The sequence below is a fragment of the Falco biarmicus genome, chromosome 15 (assembly GCF_023638135.1).
Source record: "Falco biarmicus isolate bFalBia1 chromosome 15, bFalBia1.pri, whole genome shotgun sequence".
Lineage (NCBI taxonomy): Eukaryota > Metazoa > Chordata > Aves > Falconiformes > Falconidae > Falco > Falco biarmicus.
The window spans coordinates 12,171,837-12,187,107 of NC_079302.1; the positions used below are offsets into that span (position 1 = coordinate 12,171,837).

Sequence of the window (15,271 nt, forward strand, 5' to 3'; positions counted from 1 at the left end):
CACTGTGTAGTACCAGTGTTGAGGGTGACTACCACTTCTTTGGAAGTGTTACTCATCTTATAGGACTTCTTGCTGAATGTGTACGCTCTTAAGATCTGTAAATAGCTGGAAGGCTAACTTTCAGAAGTCCTTCCAGCCAAAATAAAACCTCTTCAGTTTCAAAAGGGAGGAGAGATGTAATTTAACTCACAGACTATGGTCATCCTCCAAAAAATCCACAACCTCTTAAGTTGGCAATGGCAGAATTTTTATGAATGTAATTGTAGGACTGGTGGTCCTACTTTCGTGTTAGTAAGCGATTTCAATAACAGACACTCTGTTTGTAAATGATGAGTGTGGGCATTTCTCCAAATGCTGGGCAAGCCCATTTCTTAGTTGTTGGCTGGGAAAATCTTTTCAACTAAGAGAACAACTTTGCCTGTCTTGATCTGTAAGAGAACAACTTTGCCTGTCTTGATCTGTACCTCTGCACCTTGCCCCTCCTGTTGTTTGTAAGGCAGAAACAAAGACTCACAGGATGGCTTAGTGGGTAGGCTTTTTGCACTCCTGAAGTATTTTTCTGTTCTGACTTTTGGTGGAAGAGTTTAATAAATTAATCTGGTAATATAAGATTGTAAAGGCTTCAGAAGTGTAGCTGTGTTGTACATGCCCTGCTTTCTTGGCATGGTCTTCCCTAGTCAAGTTTGTGGTGCAAAGCTGTTAGCAATCATTTCTATTCCTAGGAGGCATTAAGTTGATATGACTGCATGTCTTGCACAGAGACTTCAATTTCACTAATTAATGCTGCACCTGCCATTTACCTCCTTAATTATAAATGACAGAACTAGTCAGTGTGCTGATTAAAGATATTTTATAACGTAAAACATACTGTACAGCAGCTGCCTTATGTGGAGTGGATGCCAAACTAACTGAATTGCCTTGCCATGTAAAGAATGTTTTTAATAGAAAACAAAAATATTTAACGCTTTCATGCTCTAACTTCGGAAATACATGTTAAATGGGACAGAGCAATATTTATGTGCAATTTCCTGTGTTTTCTTTGAAATCCTGCTGGCTGATTGGGAAGTATAATACCATTAATCTAGCGTTGCATCCACTCTAATTTTCCATGAATTTGCTTGGAAGCTATCTGTATTTGCAAAGTTGAACCTTGGTGTGGCACTTTGGAGTTGTAATAAAGCACAATGTAATACTTTGTGAATGTTAATAATTTCTCAGTGATCTAATGAGGAAGCTTTTTAGACATTGTGATCATTTAAGTAGGCTACAACCAAAATCAACCTTTGGTTGTGGTGATTAAACTTGGCTGACTTCAGCAAAACTGAGGAGTTTTACAGCCTTTGGAAGAAAGTGCAGAAGTATGTGGTTGGTGGGGTTTTTTTGTTTACTTTTTTCCCACACACACTTTTGTGAAAAAAGAGCTTTTCAGGCTATTTAGGCTTTTACACACACCACCACCACCACCCCCCCACCACCCCCTGACTGTATGTGATCATAGAATTCAGCAGCTAAGAAATTGCTTTCTTGATCTCTTTTTCTTAGTGGAGATTGGTCATATTTTGTGGCATTTGTATTTTGAATAATTCTGAATATTAAACTGTGTGCGGCATGGGATGTTTGCCAGACTATATGATGGTGGCTGAGACTATTGCATTAATGAGCCCCAGGCTTGGCTACAAGAAAGCAAGGTCTGTAGTAAGGCCGTTCTATGCAACCTGAGAATTGGAGACAACTCTTTGGAAAGGTACTGGAGTGTATGTGGGTGCTGTAGGGAGCTCCACCTAAGTTGCTGCTCTTGGTGTAGATTATGTAGGAATGAAGGACATTTTCTAGATGAATTTTCCTGATGTGGTACATATAGGTCCTCTTCTCTGTAGGATGCTCTGGAGCTCTGAGTACATCTGTATAGTATATATACTCCAGAAGGGTTTTTGGTTTTACCTTCTGAACTCATCTGTGATATCATCCCCTGGTATTTTTTCTCTTGGTATTTTCTCTAAAATGAAATATGCTTAGTGTTTTCATTTTCCATGTCTGTTAATTTGATCTCTTCCTGCCATTTGTCCCTTCCCTCTATCCCCTGAACCTTTATTTTGCTGTTTTTTAAAAAATAAAACCAGCTTTTAATCACTTTAGGTCATCTTATTACTGTTTTGTACCAACCGGCAATTGCAGTTTATCTGCAAAGTTTGTTACCACCTGCAAATCTCATGAACATACTCAGTTTTGCTTCTGTTCCTGAACAGCATCAGAACTAATTTCAGTCTTTGCAGTATCCCGCTAATCAAGACTTTCAGTCCATTGCTGTTTATCACTTTAACTTCTGGGAACATAGGTCTAAATTGATACACCACTTTTCAGTGTGGGTGGAGGATTTCCCAGCCCTTGAAAATCTCATCTTTTAATCTATTTATTTTTATTTTCTGCTTTAGGATTTTCACTTTTTTATTGGGACTAGTCATTGGGTTTCAGGTCACATCATAGTCCTGTCCAAGCCAATTTGAGTTGACTTTGGAGAGTGACAGTCTTGAGAGAGATTTTTACCAAGTATTTCACTAATATTCAGATAGTACATCTGTTGCTTTACCCTTCATCCAAGCCTTTAAAAACAATGCAGTAAAGCTGGTTGCTTTTGATTGAAGAGACCTACTTGTGCAATTCCCCATGCTGCTTATTTTCCATGATTCCAGTTCTCTCCATAGTACAGTGATTTCCATTTCTTGTCTCCCATTCGTTTATTAAGTTATTTCTTTGCGGATAAAAATTACTTTTACAGAATAATTATTGTCTGGATTGCTCTTTCCACTTTGCTGATGATTGTTTTTCTTTAAACAGTGCTGCTCGAATGCTCTGGCTTCTCAAGTCATCAGTTTAGTCAATGTCCTAGTATTCTAATTGTCCACGAGCCTTGCTAGTCCAGGATGAATGTGTGTTGTTTCTATGACTTTAGTAATTATTTTTATAAATCTTTGTTTTCTAGCTGCTTAAGTTTCCTTGTATTTCCCATGGAGAAACAATTTGTTTTAATACTGTTTTAAACAGTAGTGGTAATTTGTATCAGTCCATTGATTTGCAATCTCTGCCAGCGTAGACGTTTAACTGGATGTAAGTACTGAAGCGCTTCTTTTTTCTTTCCTCTTTTTGATTTGGGTGTACTGAAAAATAGAACCAGCACTAAGTAAATCTGCCTAACAGTGCTGCACCAGAGTGTTTTTAATATCCTGATATGGCTACAAACCACAGCAGAGAAAGTTAAGACTTGCCTATGCATGTCTCATTCCTCTGGTATGAAAGGGAATGTTGATAACCCCCACCAAGCATTTCTTATTTTATACTTTATTTAATGTTCTAGCAGGAGTATAGAGTTCAGTGATACAAACTCCCGATAACATCTTGAAATATCAGAGGATCCAAGTGTTCTTTCGATCAGGCGTGCCATGGTTTTAGCTCCAAGGACTCAGCTGCTCCTGACAGGAAGGTACGTTGCAGCAAAAGAAAGGCCCACGGGGATTTTCCAGCAGGGCTCTGACAAGGCTCCGCACCTCCACGTTGCCTTCTGCTGTGCAGCTGCCTGGTTTGAGTGTAAAGCTTAGCTTCTTGTCAGCTTGGATCTGAGAAGGCACTTCACTCAAGTGAAATACCTGTGGTGATGTCTCTATTCTTGCACTTCTAAAATTCCATGTTCCCAGCTCTCGATGTTAATTGTTTTCTTTAGGTTTTCTATTCCCTGGGACCTGTGCTGTATGCTCAGGAAGGACTTTCTGAAAGAGCATTACCTCCACTGGGAAACATACAAAGAAAAAAACAACCCAAACTGTTTTGCTAAAATAGGATAAGGAAAGTATAATCAATATTAATGCTTCTTAAAAGCTACATGTGCTACAAAACACAATCCAGGGAGATTGTGTTTTGCTTGCTGTGTACCCCTTTACCTGTATACTTGGTGGAGCTCTGGGTGTTGGAGTATGTGGCCTCCACCCTAGTCCTGAGGGATGCCAGATACTTCTTTGTCTTATACAGGCAATGTGGCATAGTGGATCAAGCACTGTTTGCATGGGTAGGTTCTGCCTTTTCTTTGTGTCTGTGGTGGGTTGGCCCTGGTTGGACACCAGGTGCCCACCAAAGCCACTCTATCACTCCCCTCTCAGCTGGACAGGGGAGAGAAGATACAATGAAAGGCTCAATGGTTGAGATAAGGACAGGGGGAGATCATTTACCAGTTACTGTCATGGGCAAAACAGACTCGACTCGGGGAAGTTAGTTTGATTTATTACCAATCAAATTGGATTAGGGTAATGAGAAATAAAACCAAATCTTAAAAACACCTTCCCCTACCCCTCTCTTCTTCCCAGGCGTAACAGTTTACCTCCTCCCCCACAGTGGTGCAGGGGAATGGGGGTTCTGGTCAATTCATTGCACATTGTCTCTGCTGCTGTGTCCTCCTCAGAGGGAGAACTCCTCACAGTCTTCCCCTGCTCCAGCATGGGATCCTTCCCACAGGGGACAGTCTTCTATGAACTTCTCCAGCGTGAATCCTTTCTATGGGGTGCAGTCCCTTTGGGAACACAATGCTCCAGCATGGATCCCCAGCACTGCCCGCAGCCCTGCCCCAGCCTGGGCTCCTCCATGGGGCCACAGTCCTGCCAGGAGCTGCTCCAGCCCGGCTGCCCACGGGTCACAGCCCCCTCCGGGCATCCCCGGCCTGGGGTCCCAGGGGCTGCGGGTGGGGGTCTGCTCCCCGTTACCCCCCGGGGCTGGGGGCACAGCCTGCCTCGCCGGGGGCTTCCCCACGGGCTCCGGTGCCTGGAGCCCCCCCGGCCCCCTCCTGCCCTGGCCTGGGGGGCTGCAGGGCTGTTGCTCTCCCACGGGCTCCCACCCCTCTCCCCCTGCAGCTGCTCTTGCGCAGGAACTTTCCCCCTTTTGAAACCCGTTATCCCAGAGGCGCTGCCAGCGTCGCTGCCGGGCTCGGCCTTGGCCAGCAGCGGGTCCGGCTGGGAGCCGGCTGGCATCGGCTCCATCGGGCACGGGGGAAGCTGCTGGCACCTTCCCACAGAAGCCACCCTGTGCCCCCGCGAACACAGCCTTGCCATGCAAACCCAGTACAGTGCCCGTTGAGCTGTTGCAGCAAGTTCCTTTAATTTATTTCTGGTTTAGTTTTCTTTAGAAGTTGTAAGATTGGGAGCATTATCATCCCCTTCTTAAAGCTGTTCAGGTCATCTTAATGCTGCTGTAAGCATCAGTACTACTTTCTTTCATGCTATTACTGATTAGTATGGGAGCTGTGAGACATGCTACGCACATTCCAGAGCTTGCTAGCATGCTTTTATGTGTTGGACATAAAATATTGTTCCTATTGCCCCCAGTATAGGTGTTTTTCCAAAGTAAAAGCAGAATATCTGCTATTGACAGGTTCAGTATGTAACTTAGTTAAGAAGCATGAATTGAGTGTTTGAGTGGAATGCTGTTATTACATAGTGACCTAGAAATTATACTTACCCTCTTAACCATTGTAATTTTTTTTGTGCTCCTTTTTGGGGAAGAGCGCTTTCAAATGAGTATTTGTTAGCAGTCTTACACTACAAGAAGTCTTGCAGGGATTTCAGTGTATAAACATTTCCTTTGTTACAGTTTTTTTTCTGTACTGGTATAGAGCCCTGCTCTCCAAGGAAGAATTTTATTTGCAGAGAGAAATAAAGCAAAGGTTACCAGTTGAAAGGTTTCTGTGGGTTTTGGGGGCTTTGGGTAGCTCTTGATAGTATCTCTTAAATGTCTAATTGAGGCACTGCCTCTTGAGGTGGAATTTATAGAAAGCCTGAAGAACTTTTAATCTTTTGGGAATGCCTGTGGTGGGAACAGCTAAACAGGAGCAGGGAGACTGTATATTTAAAGTACATGAAATGGGTAGCTCAGAGCTTGGCTTTTATTAGGAGTAACCATGAGAGTCTCCTCAGTACTTCATTTCTGATTTCGTAAGTCCAGTGGTCTGTATGTTGCTCATGGTTATTCTGCTTCCGCATAATTTGTATGTAGTACTTGAAGGTCCAGGATCATATACCCAGCATCCTGTGTCCAGCATTATGCACGTGGACTCTGCTGTTCTGTCGCTCTGCTAGACCTGGCTTCAGTTACAGCCCTGGTTACCTTTTCCAGTCAAATCAGCTGGAGTCTTCATTTCAGTTAATTTTCTTTTAAATTCTGTTCTCAAAATTCATTTTACTCTGGACTGTATCAAAAGGAGCAAGGAGTCTGAGTTTACCTATATGCAGGTACCTCTGCCTTTCAAAGGATAAAACAGAAGTCTAGAGAAGTGTGGAAAGGGAGTAACATTAAGGTAATCAAAACATTGCTGGAGGCTGCCTGTGAGTACCAGAGAGCCCATTAGTACTGTTTTGTTTTAAAACTAGCTTGATGCCTTTTAATCATGTTCGAGAAAGTGAAATTCCTTTTGGATATGTAGGTGATTGCATTTTTTTTTTTTTTTGGACAAAGTCAGGAACATCTGCTGGTATCTTGTAAAGCCTCCTGTGTTGTTCTTCCTAGCAGTTCTCGACACCCTCTTGTTTGGTTAATGCTTTGCCATCTGTTAACTTGATGATACTGGAATGAGGAGGGAGTTTATTGGTGAACCTCTGACAGCGTTAAAACACGGCTTTTGTATCCCTTTTCCTCCTTCAGCTCTACGTGCTTTGCTGATGTATTTCTATACTCATCTGCTTTAATTTTTGCCAAGATTCTTATTCTTTGTATGCGGTCTCACTGAAACTTTTACTCTGCTTTAAGCTCATTCTACCAAGGCCTGAGAAATGAGTTGTTGGCTGTGTAAACTTCAGTTGCTGAAGCAATTTACTCCTTGTGCATGTGTTTCACCTCAAGTAAGTGAGGAAAAATGTGATGTAACTCATGCAATGACTTACTGGCAGTAAATGTGTGTATGCTGCAGTGCCATGTATACAGGCTAATGTAGGCATTTACTTTACTTAGTAGAGACTATTTGCTCAAGACAAAGTGAATTTGCTATAAAGGGGTGTTTTGTATCTGTTACTCTGAATCTGAAAGTTAGGGCAAAAGGGAGGAAGCAATACTGTTGTGTCCCTGTAAATTATAGAATGATTTGGATTGGAAGGGACCTTAAAGACCATCTAGTTCCAGCCCCCCCACCACGGGCAGGGACACCTTCCACTGGAGCAGGTTCCTCAAAGCCCCATCCAGCCTGGCCTTGGACACTGCCAGGGATGGGGCAGCTCCTCCGGGCAGCCTCTTCCAGTGTCTCACCACCCTCACAGTGAAGAATTTCTTCCTAATATCTAATCCAAATCTACACTCTTTCAGTTCAAAGCCATTCCCCCTTGTCCTAGCGCTACGTGCTCTCGTAAAGTGCCCCTCTCCTGCTTTCTTGTCAGCCCCTTTAGGTGCTGGAAGCTGCTCTAAGGTGCCCCCGGAGCCTTCTCTTCCCCAGGCTGAACAACCCCAACTCTCTCAGCCTGTCTGCACAGGAGAGCTGCTCCAGCCCTCCGGTCATCTTTGTGGCCTCCTCTGGACTCGCTCCAACAGGCCCGTGTCCTTCTGATGTTGGGGGCCCCAGAGCTGAACCCAGCACTGCAGGTGGGGGTCTCATGAGAGCAGAGCAGAGGGGGACAATCAATCCCCTCCCTCGACCTGCTGACCACGCTTCTCTTGCTGCAGCCCAGGGTGCTGTTGGCTTTCTGGGCTGCAAATGTACGTTGCTGGGCCATGCTGAGCTTCTCCTCAGCCAGCACCCCCAAGCCTGTCTCCTCAGGGCTGCTCTCAGCCCATTCTCCGCCCAGCCTGTGTTGATCCTGGGGGTTGCCCCAACCCAGGTGCAGGACCTTGCCCTTGGCCTTGTTGAACATCATGAGGTGTGCACAGCCCTGCCTCTCCAGCCTGTCAAGGTCCCTCTGGACGGCATCCCTGCCCTCCAGCATGTCGACTGCACCAGGCAGCTTGGTGCTGTCATCAGCAAACCTGCCAAGGATGCGCTTGATCCCACTGTCCATGTCATCAACAAAGATGTTGAACAGCACCAGTCCCAGTACAGACCCCTGAGGAATGACACTCGTCAGTGGTCTGCGCTTGGATATTGAGCCATGACTGCAACTCCTTTGAGTGTGGCCATCCAGCTAATTCCTTATCCGCTGAGTAGTCCACCCATTAAATCCATGTCCCTCCAGTTTAGAGGAGATGATGCAGTCAACTTGCCACACATCAGGAAGCTCGGGACATGCTGCTGTTGACTTGATACCTATTTGAGTGTCTCTGTAATCATTTAGTAATAAAATGTAGAATGTGTAGAAAATGTTTTGAAATTAGTTCCAAGTAGAATTACTCAAATTTTTGTAATGAACATACCCTTAGGAAATTTTTTTTCCAACAGCAATAGTTTTACATTTGGATTACACAGTAAGATAAGTAATCTTGAATTAGGAAATCTAACAGAAATGCTGAAGAAAAGTTAAATTGGACTACTTCAGGAAAAGCTGAATTTCGTTTTAGAGCTGATCCACTGTAAAAACTAAAACCTGAAAATCTGTCCTAGAAGGATTAAAAAAATGCAAATACAAAGCAACTTGTAGGAAAAAGTTGTTATATATATTGAAGATTGTCTGGAAGAACATTTAGATGCAAATGAAAACATATACATATGAATGTATATCAGCAATTAGGTTGCAAATATATTAGCAGTTGGCTTAGATGTGTTTCTTTCAGGAATAGCAATCAGCTGTTACAAATTCTGTTCACAGTTTTTCTTTGGCATTTGTGATTTACATCCAGCTCGTTTGTACCTCTCTTCTGAATGCAGTTCTGAAAACTAGAACACTCTTTTATCATGTTGATACTACGAGGCTATTGCTCCAGAGTCCTTTAGAATACAAAGAAATGTTTTGTAATGGAATTCTTACAGTAATGTCAAATTTGTACAAATCTCTTAAGATCTGCTGTTATGAGTTCTTTGCAGTGTTATGAACAACGGGTTTAAAATGTTTTTAGACAACGAGACCAAGTCTTTATTGGGTTTGAAGTGGAAAGACAATGTGGTTAATAAAATATTGAAAAAAAAAATTAGGTTTGAATTTTGTCCAACTATATAAAAGCTTCAAAATATTTTTTGGGGGTGTATTTATAGAGAGGCTGTCAGAGCTGTTCATCTTACTGATGGATAAACAGAGGAGTCAGTAGTATTGCCTTCCTGTTTGAAAGATCGCATCAGAATGGAACCAGTCATAATACTGTGGTCTGTCAAAATCTGCACTGGCCTGATTAGGTTGTGATTCAGTGGAGCATCATGGGTTTTAAATATGCTGTCATCTGTCACTGTGAATTTAGTTAAATCAGATGGGAAGGTTTGTTCTAAACTTGGAAGTTTTCACTAAGCTGATTGACTGACTGGTATTCCTGGTTACTAGTTTTTAATTGTATACTCCCTTACTTTTTTGCTGGTGGTTATCATGTTTGATTGATGTATAAGAGAAATGAGGTATAGCTAATGTGGGGTATTATTTTACCATCTGACTTAAATGTCTCACACTGTATTTTTATAGTGAAAATATTGCTGCTGTTGCTGTTCCCTCTTTTTCCCACTGCTACCTCAGTAGAATTTTGTTTATAATAAAGTTGTCATTTGTTATGGTTGAAAGGTGAATCTTCAATATTTGGTGCTTTAATAAAAACTTAGCTGCTAAAATGAGACACTGCATTAGAATTCAGGTCTTCTCTTTAAAATGTAGCATCGTATTTTTAGGCTATCTTCAATGTTTCCCCCAATTGCTCTGAAAACTGTAAGAAAGCAAGTAGGTGAACTGGATTGGGTAGAAGAACATGGAAGGCGGAAGAGTTGCGTAGGAAGCATCAGCAGGATGTGAATGTAAACAGCTTTGTTTAACACTAACTCAAGGTTTTTCCACTGGACTAGAAATTGTGATGTATTTTAAGTGGTGAAGTAGAGACAGTCTCTCTTGTCTAAGAGATTCTTTGGTGACAAAAAATGAGGACGTATTGTATTCTTATAAAAAAAAGTGCTGGACTCTTATATTTTGTTTCTAATGGCTGTAAACTATGAGGTGCCAGATTTTTGCCTAGCTGCTTGAGCATGTGGACATGATGCTTTTCCAGGAGTTTGGAGTTGCTTATTTCCAGTATAAGATAAAATGATGACTCCCACTATTCTGGAAGCTAACTATTGACATTTCTAATGAACACTCATATTTGCTTGGCTGGAGTTATAAAACTATAGGGAAAGTATATTGAGCCTTTTTTAGGGCTGAAGTACATTATTCTCTGTAGGTTATTGCTAATTTATGTTGCCAGGGAATCTAAAAACTTTTGCATGTGTTTTTCCCCTGCAAAAGCCTGTAAAAATTAGGCCATTGCTTCTGTTCATATCTGTTTACAAAAGTAGTTTGTTTTTTTGATAGGTAAGGAGAAACATGATTCAATAATATCGGGGATCATATCTTCCACTTGGGTAATCCTTCTAATTAATTTATGACTTGCTGTGGGGATATTTGCATGTAGTCTTTGCAGTGATTAATCAGAATTTTGAAACTGGCAGCCCATAGCAGCATTACAAAAGACAAAGCCAAACCTAAAAATTGTAACCAATTAACTTATTCTACCTCCCTGAGAGTCATTTGTAGAGAGAAGCTTTCCTCATCTCTGTGAAGTATCAGATGTACTTGAAATTATCATAACTGAATGTAACTTCTGATTGTCATGATGCCAGTGAGCATTCAGTGGAAGGTACTGTTCCTTGTGACAGTAATGGTCAGTGCTAGAATTTAGCCTGTTTTACATTTAAATTTAATAAAAATGAATACCGAGCCCTGTATCTGCTAAGGAACTCTGCACCGGTACTTTTTTACAGTAACTATGATGTATGTTGGTGCGTAGTAGTCTTTCATAAAACCTAACTAAACTGGTTAAAAAATTGAAGAGACTGGAGGGAGTATGGAGAGGTGTCAGTGAGGATCATCTTTGCTACTTTTTCTCCCTGAGCTTTTGTTTTGCCTTCTACACTGCTTTTCTATATGTGACAGCACAGAATTTTTCCGCTCTTAATGTAGACTTCCATGTCTGCTTTTCGCTTCCACTTGCATGGTTCTGCAATAGAGCAGGTCTTTGCAGAATTCTCCCCGTTGGGATTAGTGGTTTCATCACTGAAGCATTGTGGCACCTGTGGGGTGGGTAAGGGCTGGTAGTTTGTGGGAAGTGTAGGTGAATTTATTTTACCATCTAGCCAGAGCTGCTAAATAGCTGAAGTGAGGCAGAGCTTTGAGTGCTTCAGAGAAGAGCTGAGAAGTCTGCCTCTCTTCTTTGTCTTAGAAGTCTTGTTGACTTCTGGGCAAGGTAGCAAGAACAAGATCAGCGAAGAGGTACACATCTGGGAAATGTGGCAGCTTGTCTTTAGGTGTGATGGGGTTGAAAGTATCTGGAAGATGACCTAGTTTAATAACTGAGAGAGAGGATGGAGTATTGTGGGAAGCTTCTATTTTCTTTTTCTCAAAGTAGAGGAAAAATTCTCAGCCTTGAAAGGATGATGAGCTACTTTTGTTCCTCAAAAAGAGTGATAATGTACATAAGAGACGTTGGAGGGATTACAGCTGGATTTCAATCAATAATGGATTAATATTAACCATAACCAAAGAATTAAATTAGTAGCAGTGTGCTGTAGACCACACAACTATAGAGGCAACTAACAACAACAAAAGCTGAAAAACGGCTTGTGAAAAAACAGCAGTTTTCTTACTGGCGTGTTGGAAAGTGAGACCTGCTCTTACTTATACTGCATTAAATGAAGTGAATAAAATCCAGCACACTTGTGAGCATACTTTTTAAGAAATATTTAGAATAAACAGTTCTTCGATTCAAACAATGCAGCTAATTGTAAATGGTGCTTTGGAGGTATTGCTCTGAAGAGCATATATTACCATAAATTGCCATTGGCCATAAATTTGCTGGTTGTACAGTTGGGATTCTTCTGATACCAGATGAATTGGTTGAAACTGTAAAAGAGAACAAAACCGGAAAGTGCTAAATCTGTTTATGATGTTTCTGGAATAGTAAAGTACCTCAGTGTGTGAGGAATGAAGGACAGGGAAAGGGGATGCCTGTAGGAGAAACAGAGTATGCAAAAGTTGGAGGTAAGGGAACTATAAAGATTTAAGAGGATGTAGTGATTTTTTTTTTTAATGGTATGCGAAATTAGCCAGGGAGAGAAGATAAGTGATAACTGCTTTCAAATCCCCAACAGTTGACAGAGAGTCCACAAAAGGAGCATTGCAAAAGGAAATGCATAATGAGATATTTTTATGTTACTTTGACTAGTACTTTCACAGATAAATAAACTTTTAAAAATCTGTGATTTAATGCTTGAGAACACCATAAACGATTTCATGTTGTCATTCATGTCTCAGTCTAGTACTGTTTGGAGCACAATGGAATGTAAAGTGAAAAATGAGCGCACAGATTGAAAAAGTGATGTAACTTAGACCTTTAGCCACCTGGTACTGCAGGCAGCTATGGCACATGCCTTTGTTATGGAGCATCTCCTAAAGATGCTGAGCTCTTTGTCCCACCACTTCTGCTTTTTCTTACTGCAAGGATTAGAAATGTTCTTTGGTCTCCAGCCTAATTTATTCTTTCCCCAGTTGGTCTTGTGCTCTTGTAGTCTTAATGTTTAAACAGCTGAAGGTTCTGTCCTGCACACACCTCTTACTCTCCTGCTGTCTCTGAGGAAGCAAAATGCACAGAATCCTCCAAACTCTGGTGCTTCCAACCACGTTTCTTGTCTCCTGTTTTCTTTACTCTGTAGAAGGATGTAAGCTGAGTCAGCTTTTTTCTTTCCTTTTTCCTTTTTTTTTTTTCTTTTGAGATTACATTTTCAGAATGACACTGGTTATATTTATTTATTTGGCAGGGCTAGAGATTGTAATCAGAGACTAAAGTCTCATGAATAACTGGCTGCTACCATAAAGTGAAGGAATAAGCAATGGTACAGCTGCTGGTACGGGGATCGATGGGGGAGCCCTGGAGCACTGATCCATGCTAGTGGCTGCCCCGACTGACTGCAAGTAGATCTTTCACGTTATTCGTGTATTTAGTTAAAGTGTCTAGTTAGGTATTGGGAGAAAACAGCAGAAGTGACTTAGTTTTGGACATGGACATAGAAAGTTGTGCACCCTTTTGGGTTAGAAGGGTGGATCTCTGGTGTCCTGAATAATAGAGGTGGCAGAGCCCATGTCTTAATAACCCTCACTCTGCTTTGTGTTCACATCAGAGGGGTTACCAGGGTAGAAAACGAATGTTTTATTCCTTTTTTTGAGTATGACACAGGGCAGGCTGGTCTTTTGCTATTTCCACATCCTTCCAATATCTGGTGAGTTGGAAGGTTGTATACAAACGGCATGGCAAAAATCTTCAATGGAACTGTCTGGTGTAGAGTGAATGGGGAAAAAAACCCTTTAATTCAGGAGGAGACCATGAAATCTAAGTGTCGGGCATGGACTGGATTAAAGCACACTGATTTTTGTAGCTGTGGCAACTTTCTGTGTAATCTCTTTATTTTGAGAAAGGGAGTTAAGGATAAAATTATTAAAAGATTCCTCATATCTGATTCTGTTGTTATGATAGTAGAGGACATTATTATTTTTGTCTGTGGCCTTATTAAATATAACAATAAAGCTAACACAAGCATTTTTCTGTTGTTTTCCATAGGATTCATCCTCCTGAATTCTTCAAGAAAAAATACGCTGTGGATGAAGTCCACTATGTGAACGAGGTGAGTTGTCTGTGTGTCTGAATATTTTTCTGGGAACACAAAACCAGTATGTGGCAGTGTTTTTGCTTTAATTTTAGTCCTCTGCTTACTGGATGTCTCCTGACCTGGTGGGACACCCCCCACCCCCTAAGTTACTGGAAAGCATATTTCGTGCTTATAAAGTACTTGTAATTTGTTATTATATCTTTTTAAAGGCTGCCATTTTGAGCTGAACACTAAGGTCTTAATCCAAAGACAGTCTCATAAACATGTTCTGCGCATCATGAAATCTTTCAGTCTGTGTTATTATCCAGCGAAAGTATGTTGCTAAGTACAGGGTTTGCAGTGCCTTGGAGATTTGAGGGGATTGCTTTCAGGGAGATGGCATGTCCTAGCTCTGACTTGGGAGCTCACATTTATTTTATGCCTCTAAAGAGCTGTGAGGAAAGACTGCCTGCCTTACTCTTCATTTATGTTGAATCATTCTAATATTTGAAAAGCAAATGTATTCATATTTTTAAATGCAAGTGTGACTTGCTTAGTTAGGTTTCTCATTTCATTTCTGAGCAGATGTTTGTGTACTTATGCACCTGGGCAGTTATCTTTTCTTTGGTAGGAAGGCTCAGCAGGGTGAGGGCAGTATTCCTGCCAAGCTCTGTGGGTGATTTTGCGTGGAGAGCAGCTTGAAAAGGAAGGCTCCAGTACTTTTGTCCCAGCAGAGCACTAACTTGGACTCACTAGACCAAAACTTTTACTCTCATTGGCTGTGAGGATGTTTTATTTCATTTTCATAATGAGTCCAGCTATGAAGTGAAGTTTGATCCTGTATTTCAGTAGCTGGGGATGGAGGAAGCTGTAGAGTGGTTGTTTTTTTGACATGTGTGAATTGGAGTTCTGTGGAGTGCTGGTGCTCCAGTGCTCATCTGTCAGATGGTGAAAATTGCAAGTGGAAAGTATGTGTTTGATTTTTTAAAATCACATTTATTTTGGGTCACTTTAGTTGTTCTGGGTCACTTTCCATAAACAAATGCCTTTATTGCAGTTCTGTTCTCTGCTTCCTTACTGTGTAAAAACCATATTGATAGGGATATGATAGCTCTTTATATGGACCGGTAAATTGTCCAAACATAAAGGTTGTTTTCCACCTGGACTACATGTATTGAAGTTAGAAGCTGTTGAAGCTTGCAATGAAAATGTTCAACTTTCAGAGATTCTTTCTCTAACTTTTACTTATTTTACCAAGAAATTGGTTTTCCACCATCAGGACACAAGGGGCCTTATTTACAGCATAGTTTTATGTCAACAAATGACCAACTTGTGTAAGTGTTTAATCCTGCTATATCATGGGGAGAAGGAAAAAAAGAAAGCATGGAATTGGTATTTTTAAACCTCACTGCCATATGTTTTCTTTTGTTACTATTATTAGTGTGCTGTTAAGCTGATTTAAAGTTGGTAGAACTGTGCTCTATGGAATTAGGTCATTTGTTCATTTCTTCAAGA

At 41.2% G+C, this 15,271-nt stretch overlaps 1 protein-coding gene across 1 annotated transcript in view; it reads left to right on the forward strand.

The window, feature by feature from the left end:
* Positions 1–15,271, forward strand: part of PEPD (peptidase D) — a 141,447-nt gene that overhangs the window by 9,106 nt on the left and 117,070 nt on the right. The window contains exon 4 of the mRNA XM_056360502.1: positions 13,729–13,792. Within this exon, the coding sequence (XP_056216477.1) occupies positions 13,729–13,792 (64 nt within the window). The remainder of the gene's footprint in view (positions 1–13,728; positions 13,793–15,271) is intronic.